This window comes from Clinocottus analis, unplaced genomic scaffold (assembly GCF_023055335.1).
Source record: "Clinocottus analis isolate CAN_PGR_092001 unplaced genomic scaffold, fCliAna1.0.p SCAF_15, whole genome shotgun sequence".
NCBI classification, from domain to species: domain Eukaryota; kingdom Metazoa; phylum Chordata; class Actinopteri; order Perciformes; family Cottidae; genus Clinocottus; species Clinocottus analis.
In genome coordinates, this window is record NW_027175876.1 from 10,087,148 (window position 1) to 10,097,079 (window position 9,932).

At 40.3% G+C, this 9,932-nt stretch overlaps 2 protein-coding genes across 3 annotated transcripts in view; one reads left to right on the forward strand and one right to left on the reverse strand.

Annotated features, from left to right (window-relative positions):
* Window positions 1-4,617, forward strand: part of lama2 (laminin, alpha 2) — a 165,875-nt gene extending 161,258 nt beyond the window's left edge. For both annotated transcript variants that reach the window (XM_068577698.1, XM_068577700.1), the window contains 6 exons: window positions 5-82; window positions 268-346; window positions 806-937; window positions 1,800-1,930; window positions 2,512-2,731; window positions 2,896-4,617. In XM_068577698.1, the coding sequence (XP_068433799.1) occupies window positions 5-82; window positions 268-346; window positions 806-937; window positions 1,800-1,930; window positions 2,512-2,731; window positions 2,896-3,056 (801 nt within the window). In that variant the 3' untranslated portion in view covers window positions 3,057-4,617. The remainder of the gene's footprint in view (window positions 1-4; window positions 83-267; window positions 347-805; window positions 938-1,799; window positions 1,931-2,511; window positions 2,732-2,895) is intronic.
* A 482-nt stretch (window positions 4,618-5,099) lies between these two features.
* The window catches only part of LOC137785343 (uncharacterized), a 5,978-nt gene continuing 1,145 nt past the window's right edge, over window positions 5,100-9,932 (reverse strand). The window contains exons 2-7 of the mRNA XM_068576488.1: window positions 8,224-9,932; window positions 7,936-8,099; window positions 7,627-7,850; window positions 6,918-7,047; window positions 6,734-6,834; window positions 5,100-6,392 (exon numbers count right to left, since the gene is read on the reverse strand). The exon at window positions 8,224-9,932 is cut by the window's right edge and continues 224 nt beyond it. Coding sequence (XP_068432589.1) covers window positions 6,173-6,392; window positions 6,734-6,834; window positions 6,918-7,047; window positions 7,627-7,850; window positions 7,936-8,099; window positions 8,224-9,932 — 2,548 coding nt within the window. The 3' untranslated portion in view covers window positions 5,100-6,172. The remainder of the gene's footprint in view (window positions 6,393-6,733; window positions 6,835-6,917; window positions 7,048-7,626; window positions 7,851-7,935; window positions 8,100-8,223) is intronic.

Below are 9,932 nucleotides of genomic sequence, written 5' to 3' on the forward strand. Positions count from 1 at the left end.
CCAGGCTGACCTGCTGGACGTGGTTGGAATGCTGTATGTCGGTGGATTACCACAAAACTACACCAGCAAGAGAATAGGACCGGTAAAAGACACAATTCAGATACACATACATTGTTTAAAGTTTGCTCGTTGGCCCAGGATTCCACGTTTCTGTTTAGTTTCTATTTACCACATAAGAACAGAATATTAATGTCCAATAATTGAGGTTGAATGATGGGTATTTTTATGTAAGCACCAGCCAAACATGCTCTCCCTTTCTGTCTCTAGATTCTCTACAGTATCAATGGATGTATCCGCCACCTTAAGATGGTTGGAGGGGCGGTAAGCACCAAGGCTCCAGCAACAGGTCAGGAATATGTATTGACGGTTGCACATCATCACAGCATGTAATATTTTACTGCTGGTGGAATGTAAGGAGAGCATTTACTCAAGGATTGTACTTAATACTATTTTAAAGTACTTCGATTATAGTTGTTTGATTGTTTTTGGTAGTAGTTACTTTGCATATTATTAATAAATATAGTATGTAACAAATTAGTTATGATGTGCTGTTATTGGATAAAATAAGAGTTTATTGATCCTGGGAGGAGCTTCACAATCTTCTAAGGCACATATATATATATATATATATATATATATATATATATATATATATATATATATATATATATATATATATATATATATATATATTCTTGACCACTGCGTGTTACACACTTGTTTGTTGTTTATCTTAAATATTTGAGACCGTGCTGTTTTGGTTTTGCTTGTAATTGATCAATCCCTCCCCTCTCTCTTGTCCTAGGCCGCCCTGAGGCGGTTGTTGAGGACTTTAAGTTGAACATGGCCGCGCCCACCTCCAGTCACATGATAGGAAGATGCTTCGTTGCCACTGAGACTGGAACCTATTTCGAAGGCACCGGCTACCTGAAAGCAGGTGAGATGTTGTTGAAATCTTGTCAGCCAGCCATGGGGTCAGCTACTGTAGCACTGTACTGTCACACTGTCCTGTCACTCTGTACTGTAGCTACTGTCACACTGTCCTGTCACTCTGTACTGTAGCACTGTGCTGTCCTGTCACACTGTACTGTCACTCTGTACTGTAGCTACTGTCACACTGTACTGTCACTCTGTACTGTAGCTACTGTCACACTGTACTGTCACACTGTCCTGTAGCTACTGTCACACTGTACTGTCACTCTGTACTGTAGCTACTGTCACTCTGTACTGTAGCTACTGTCACACTGTACTGTAGCTACTGTCACACTGTACTGTAGCTACTGTCACACTGTCCTGTAGCTACTGTCACACTGTCCTGTCACTCTGTACTGTAGCTACTGTCACACTGTACTGTAGCTACTGTCACACTGTCCTGTAGCTACTGTCACACTGTCCTGTCACTCTGTACTGTAGCTACTGTCACACTGTACTGTCACACTGTACTGTAGCTACTGTCACACTGTACTGTCACACTGTCCTGTAGCTACTGTCACACTGTCCTGTCACACTGTCCTGTAGCTACTGTCACACTGTCCTGTCACTCTGTACTGTAGCTACTGTCACACTGTACTGTCACACTGTACTGTAGCTACTGTCACACTGTACTGTAGCTACTGTCACACTGTACTGTCACACTGTACTGTCACACTACTGTAGCTACTGTCACTCTAGCAGCTGTGTGACGACCACCTATAAGTGACCTATGTAAAACAGAATCCCAGTCCAGTTTTACTCAGGAAGTTCAGTTTTGCTTTTCTTGCTATAAAGATGATTAATACTCACTCTCCCTGTCCCTCCAGTCTCTTCGTACAGAGTGGGTCTGGATGTGTCGATCGCGTTAGAGTTCAGGACCAGCAGAACCAGCGGCGTGCTTTTGGCCGTCAGTAACCAAGCAAACGACGGACTGGGACTGGAGATCGTCGAGGGCAAGGTACGTAACCATGATCATAGGAACAGTTCCACATTTAAAAAGATATCTTTGTTTGTTTGACAGAGTTTGGAAACATCCGACCTAACTCTGTTTTCATTATTTAGTAGACGGACATGAGTGCTATTGAGCTTTTTTTTTTAAACTATTAAAGCTCACTAAATAGTTGAATCCATAACCTGAAAGGTAAAAACCTAAATTGGCGATTTTACGAAAGAGGTAGTAATGTATCAGACCATTTCTAGACTGACCACCAGTGGCTGTATCTGCTCCTCCTTTTTAAAATGACACATTTTCCCACTTGATGAATATTATTGTTATTTTGTGGTAAATTAATCTAACAGACAGTTGTTATCATCTAACTCGTCAGAAAACAAAGACATATGCATCCTAAAATGTTGAATTATTCATTTGTATCTACTTTCTTGAAGGTTTTATGACATATTAGAATATGCAGTATGTGGATTAAATTTAAAAAACATCACAGCACAATACAGATACTTGGATACACATACACAAATATAAATGGATAGCTAGACTGATAGTGGAGAAAAAAACAAGTATTTTTCTTCCTGTTCCTCTAGCTGCTCTTCCACGTTGACAACGGAGCTGGACGGATCACAGCGGAGCACACGCCTCAGGGCGAGGGCTTCTGCGACGGCCAGTGGCACTCCGTCACGGCCAAGAAGCTTCGCCACAGGGTGGAGCTGCTGGTCGACGACAGTCCGAGTCAAGCGGAGAGTCCCAACGCACGCTCCAACACGTGTGACACAAACGACCCCATCTATGTCGGAGGATATCCGGGTGAGGCTGCCTTCAAACACACGTCCTTAAAATAATGAATTTACACTTGGTAACACAGATAAATTGTCATATGTTGTGATGGAATCCAGAGCAACTTTACACATGTTGTTTCTCACCACACATGACGCTGTGAGATGTATTATTTACATTATTTTCTCTCTCAGATGGAGTTCGCCAGGCAGCTCTCTCTACCAAGACTTCCTTCAAAGGTTGTTTGAGGAACCTGAAGATCACCAAAGCTTCCAAGACCATGGAAGTGCAGTTCAACAAAGCTCTAGAGATTAAAGGAGTCCAGCCTCTCTCTTGTCCGGCAGTAGCTGCCTAACTGCTACCATGGCATAGAGCTTCCTTTGTTGTTTGCCTAATACATTACGGTCTCGGTCTTTGAACCCGCACCGAGCACAAAGTTTGTATCAACGAGTATGAAAAACAACACACCTTAATTTGTGCAGGGGTCCAAAAAGTATGTAAAATCTGCATCGCAGGGACTAGAAACGACAAAATACTTCCTTTCAAAAATGATTTTTCTTCAATTAGTTAAACCTGTTGAGCCCTAATTAGGGACCCTTTTATATCAGCTCATCAGGTACAAATTAAGAAAGAAAACATGGTGTAAATCCACAAAAAAAGCATGTTCGGTATCAAATTAAACATAAAGATCAGGGCTACAATAATATGTAATCCCTATGTACAACCTCCAATCACAACTCAAACAATAAATAGCATTAGGGGTTAAGGTGAGGGCTTAAAGGGCTATGCAAGAGTTTCGAGGCTCGACTGGCTCTTCATTAAGTACAGAGCGGCTTGTGCCACAGAATTAGTGCCAGACTCTCTCTGTAGCCAAACTAATCAGAGCAACACAACAGGCAAAGTTACCAAAGTCAAGAAGAAAACAGACTCTACATAACCTTAAATTCAAAATTCCCCTCACATTTGCGGTCTGAGAGCCTGACTTGATGTCCATTGTGTGAGACTGGTCGCTACATATACCCTGGTTTCAAATTGAGAACTGAAACTGTTTTGAAAGTGTTATTGTCCACTATGCCATGTTTGTTTTAAGACCTGTGCTGTTGTTACAGGTGCTAACAGTATTCAAGCTAATCACATTGTGTAATATGTGTGCGCATGAGAGCATTACATCAGATGTGTTTTTCAGTGGAGTTCCTCGCGGGGTGAGCAGGGTATCTTGAATCGTTCAGGTATCGTTTTACCCTCGTTACATGAAAAATTACAATTTCGTAGAGTTTGTGTATTTTCTACATGTGTCCTTCATAAACCTTGTTCCCTGAGATTTTGTTGAGAAAAACAAAATCATTTTGTCACTTTTTTTTTTTCTATTACCATCAAAAAAAACATAAATGAAGTTGAACTTCTTCTCCGTCTCGGGTCAGCTAGAAATCTAAAAATCTCACGCACACAAAAGCCAGTTAAGACGTAATGGTTGTAAAGCCACAAGAGCTGCAGCCCACATGTCCTCTACCTATTTTATAACCTTTTTATCCAAGCAATTACATGTGGAGCCTACCTGATGAACCCAATGACATGAATACGCTTTGTCTAATAATGTGTGAGTTGTTTGGAAGAGAACTAATTCAGCGAACGCATTGACACTTCACTGGTGCTTCAATATATAACATGGAGAGTAAATGATCAAAGCTTTTACTTTTTATCATGGAGCAATATTCCTTTAACATTCCACACTTCTATCAATTGATTTGATCGCTATGATTGAAAATTGTCACACAAGCTGGAGCTTGTGTTGCTTTTTCTGTAACATTAAAGGTACACGGTTTCTTTCGGACGCTAAAGGTGGTGCATGTTCTGCATGGTGTGGCTGAAAATACCTCAGCAGCTGTTTCTGAAATATATTCTTTGATCGCAGCAAACACATTGTCCTGTCCTTCTTTGAAACTGCAGAATATTATTATTAGACTAATTATGTTGAAATGTATTATTGAAAAAAAAAAATCAAACTCATCGGAACCAGCAGGAAGTGTCAGGACCCGGTGAGGAATCGCTCCTCCACACCGTTGAAGGACATTTGTAAAACAAAATATTTGTTTTAATTAAGTAATAATTTTGATAATTCATTAGACTGATTGCCGCTTTTCACTGACACTCCACTAGGTGGTGCTACTGCACTTCACAGGGTTTTTATACATCACTGTCCACTGCTTTACATGTTTCATTGTATCCAAACAATCACTGAAGTTTTTAGACAAACAAATACATGTTTTGGGGATGTAAATTATTTATATTTTAAATTCTTGTGCTATAATCAGAAACGTGATGAGACACATCTTACAATCATAGTTTTATATATTTATTTTGAGAGAAACATTCAATCAGCATAAAACAAAATCCTATCACCAGCATGTTGTAAAGCCTGCATGTTGCGTTGTGTTTTGTTGTATTTGCAATACCGTTCACTTAATGAGCAGACACACTTTTAGACTTCTGAGTTGTTCAGTTTAAAAACTAAAAAGGAACCTGGCAGACACCTTTTTGAATCACATGGTCTTACAAGCTTTGTTTTCATAGGAAAAGCAAAGACTAGTCCTGGTTTTTGTGAGATAAACGTGTCGTGGCATTGCAGGCCGTGCGTTATGTATATTTTGAGGCTTGGAAGTCAACATACAAATTGTCAAACAAAATGAAATGGTTCTGAAATGGTAGAACTTCTGCGGCTTTGGCAACAAGCACTGGGACGAGGCCCATCAGCTCAAAAACTAAAAGTAATGAGAACAACATTTTTCCTATTTGTGAAAGAAATCGATATAGGTTATGGTATTTTACAGTTCATTATATCCGTTCCCTTGTGGTCTTTTCAACCGACATAATGAAGCAATGTCATGGAAATGAACAAGAATATAACATTTTAAATTGTAATATGATAGAAAAAATAACAGAAAAATCCAAACAAAGAATAAAATGTGGAAGTAGGTAAGTGTCAGAAAATGTAACTAAATCAATGTACAATAGTTCCTTATTAGGATCATGGTCAAATAAAGAGATAACATAATATAAAAAGAAAAGGCCCTTAAAACTTTACTACCGTCTGATTGCATAATCTACTTATTGTTGCTGTCACTTTTTGGTGAATACTTACTGTGTAACACGAGCAATACCTTTCAGGTTTATTGCAGAAGGAAAAAGACAAAATAATAAAACACATGATGGCTGCATTCCATTTAGCTGCTTCAGTTTCAGGGTCCAATCCATTTATAATGTTATTATAAGACCTGTGCTTCTCCTTCTATTGTAAGTCTGACAGGTTTGAAAAATAGCTATTGGACTCTTCCTTTCTGTGCGGCCTTTTTTCTAAATGCTCTCTAAGGGCCATGGGCTAGACACCACAACGATTAAAGAGTATAACGTCCGAATTGTTTGTATTTTTCCCTCTTGAATGCTTCAAGTTCTTTAACCTTTTTGATTTAAAGTTCACTTCAAGCCCCCGGGTTGAGACTCTTGAACAGGGACCCCCAGACGCTCTTCAGGCCTCACTGCCAGCCTCCTGAAGCTGCTGCTGATGTCTTCTCTCTCAAACATTTCAGTGACGGGGGTCTCTGAATTCCACCCTTTGGTCTTGGCGAACTTGAAAACACATCCAAAGAGATACGGAAACATCTTCAAGATGTCCACTTTAACGGCATCCTTGGGACTGAAAACAAAAATAAATGTCATATTTCATATGTGTTATATTTTTTCAATCAAATTATAGTGCCATAATGTTACTTCCCGAATTGAACTAAGTAAATACTCGGCTTGTTTATTTGAACATTGTTATTAAGGGTGAATATCGGTGCAGTGTAATTGTATGTGAAGACAATTACATTATTTATGAGACTTGTGTTTTGTTAATATGTACTTTTTAGAATTTAAAAAAGACTGACAGACAAAACTCCCTGAAGAAAATAATGCAAGCATATAAATATCACGTCAGTGCTGAAGGATTATGAAGAACAGATTTTTAGGGACATTTTAAGGCCCCTTTCCACTCACTAGTGCTCATGGAGGTTTCGTATGAAGCGCAGTAGCCCCAGTGTGCTGTCAGGGTAGGCTTTCTTCTTGCCATCCATCTTCTGGACCAGCTCTGGGGGAAACTGCAACACCAGCAAACATCATCTCACGTAGTCGTACATTTAATTCAGGAATACCAATGTTACATTGGTTGTGTTTTAGTTACTTTTTCTTTCCACTCTTTGAAGGATCCGTCTGCGTCACATTTCTCCAACGAACAAACTAGTTCCTGGTCCGCCTTCCGACAGTTTGCCACCTCGTCCCTTTTGCCAATCTTTACCAGGTATTCAACTCTCCTGAAAAGCAGTTTAGTTTAAGATATATGAATTGTACAATGAACTTCTCAAGATGCTCATACGATACTGTGTGCAGTTTTCTAATCATAGCTTAGCAATCCTAACTAGGCTAGACAGGCCCGGCATGCTTTGGATCGATCCACACGCCAAAGCAGCACGCATGACTGATGCTTAGAAACACAACTTCACAACTACGAGGAGTGGATTCCAGCTACAAGCATTAGCATGCCCACGCATATATTTACAATGACCATACTTTTAGCAACAACTTCATGCATGGTCCAAAGGTTTGAAAACCCACATTCAGGACTGGCCTCCACTGTGTCGGAGTTGGTCGTGGACGATGCTACGGCGCAGTTTGGGCTACCATTACCAGTTCATACAGACTCTGCTAATCCCCTGACTTGACCTCTAGCGTAAGACATTTCTGGCTATTAAACTATTAAAGGGATTGCCAATGGCATTTGCTACAGATACACATGGTGTATTTAACTCTCTGGACCAAAGCAGTAGAACAAACAAATGACTGATGATGCCATCACACAGAAGAAATCAAATCAATCAGCGTTTTTTTTTTACTTTTTAGGGGTCCAGAAGAAGGGATGACTCAGACATTTTTCCACTTGCGGTCTATTCTTTGGTTCTTTATCGATCATCCACTCGATGAGATCCTTTGCCACCACGTCTTTCACATGGTCCAAAGTGTATTTCCCTTCATGAATGTTGTTCTCACATTGAAAGGACTTTTTCCCAAAGGGATGGTGTCGTCCAGAAAGGATGTAATAACTGAGCATTCCTGCCACCTAAAGAATTAACAGAACATTTTAGCAATTAAGGAGTTTTTCTTTTTTTTAAACGAATCATCACGACATTTGTAAAGGAACCAACCTGTATGTCAGTGCTTGACTTGTATGGAACGTCTCCTTCATCTTCCAAAGTCTCCGTGGCCATCCAGCATTTTGTTCCTGCACTTCTTGTGCAATGAGTAGTTTGACCTTTGTCAAGCTGTCTGCTGATGCCAAAATCAGCCAGTCTTGCCCTCTGCAGGACATCTGCAGGACAAATCAAGGAGACAAACTTCAAAGAGTATGCACGAAATGTATACATTTAAATATTGTTTTATGAATTTAGAAGATGGTGAATTTAACTCTTTCATCCTATATGAACTTGCTTTACCCATCAACACATTCTGTGGCTTGAGATCCCGGTGGAGAATTTGAGGACTGTGACAATGAAGCACGCTTAAACTCTCGAGGACTTGAAAGACAAGTTGCTTCATCAGCAGATGATCATCTTTATCTCTGATGTATTCTTCCAGGGTGTATTCACAAAGTTGAAGACCGAGATATCCAAAGTCCTCATCCTCCGCAAAATCAACATATCGCACAATCGATGGATGATCAAGCTTCGAAAGTCGTAGAATTCCTTCCTCATTCTTCAGCACTTGATAGTTGCTTATAGACATTTTCTTAATGGCAACTTCAGTGCCATCGTCTCTCAGCCCCAAGTACACCTCAGTACCATCACTACCCTTCGCTATGAGGAACTCTGCATCTTTCACATACGTCATGCTCCCAATTCTTTTTCTTTTACTTTCATCAATGAGCAGCAGCTTCTCTAGTTTATCTCTCCACCTTTCGCTGTTTTTTTTCCATTTCTGTGTTTTTGAAGACATAGCGGCGCTGAAGTGAGACGGCTTCACAGTTGACTCCTCAGTAGGAGCTGCTTCTAGGTCAGTTAGAGCAGTGCACACTTCATCATTTGGCTCTTCTTGCTTTTCTGACTTTCCCTTCTTTTTTTTCTTCTTCTTCTTCTTCTTTTTACTGGGTCCAGGCGAGGCTTCAGAGTCCACACAGAGTTCCATGTTTGCATTGCTGAAATGATTCTTCAGCCGTCTCAGCGCTTCTTTCAGCTTGTCGTTCATTTGCATATCAGCAGATGTCAGTATTCCCTCGGGGACTGAAGTTATCCCCACTGATGTAAAGATGGTGGCTGCACCTTCAACCGAAAGTAAATGTGCAATTATGCCATATGTGTAGACTCTAATATAAGAGTCTTGGTCCTTTACAAAAGGAACAACTGTTTTGCATAACTTCTTCATAAAGTTGGCATCCCAGCTCGATTTGCCTTTTGTTTTCTGTGTTATCACATATAGTGTTTGCAGCACAGCTCCACATAAAGAAGGTATCTCCTTTAAGCAAAGCTTTTCCAGTAGTTGAGGGATGATAGCTAGCGCTTGCTCATTAGGTATATCTTCCATTGTACAGAACACGGCATATAAACAATCAGTGGCTTGCTTTACATTTTCCTTGTCAATGTTTGGAAAGCGTTGGACGGCATCTGCAATGTAAGAGTTCCGTTTTCCAATGTCTTTCAGCCAATTAACACATCCCTGACGGTATTTTTCTACATTTTTCCCAATTACATTAAAAAGTATTTCAATCATGGTCAGGTGGGTCCGGGGATCCTCCAACAGCATCTGGCTGTCACAAGTTTTGAGCACTTCTTCAGGTGATTCCACCATCACAGCAAGCTCCATATCCAGGAAGTATCGGAGTTTGAAACACGATCGTTCTCCTTTTGATGCCAGCTTATGAATCATCTGACATATCTTCTTATTGTGAGTATGTTCAGTGATCGGTAATAATGTTACTTGTGCCCCAGCAGAAATGAGCAGTTGCAAGACATCATCCCGGTCATTGATGGCAGCAACTTGCGCTGGTGTCCATGTCTGTAAATTGCATCCATCTGGATTCGCTTTCGCTTCAAGCAGTTTATCCACAAAAACAACAGGTGCTCTGGATATTGTGACATAATGCAAAGGTGTAAAGCCAGCTTGGGAAGGCCTGTCTCGGTGAGCACCCTGTTGCAAAAGGAAAGTGAAA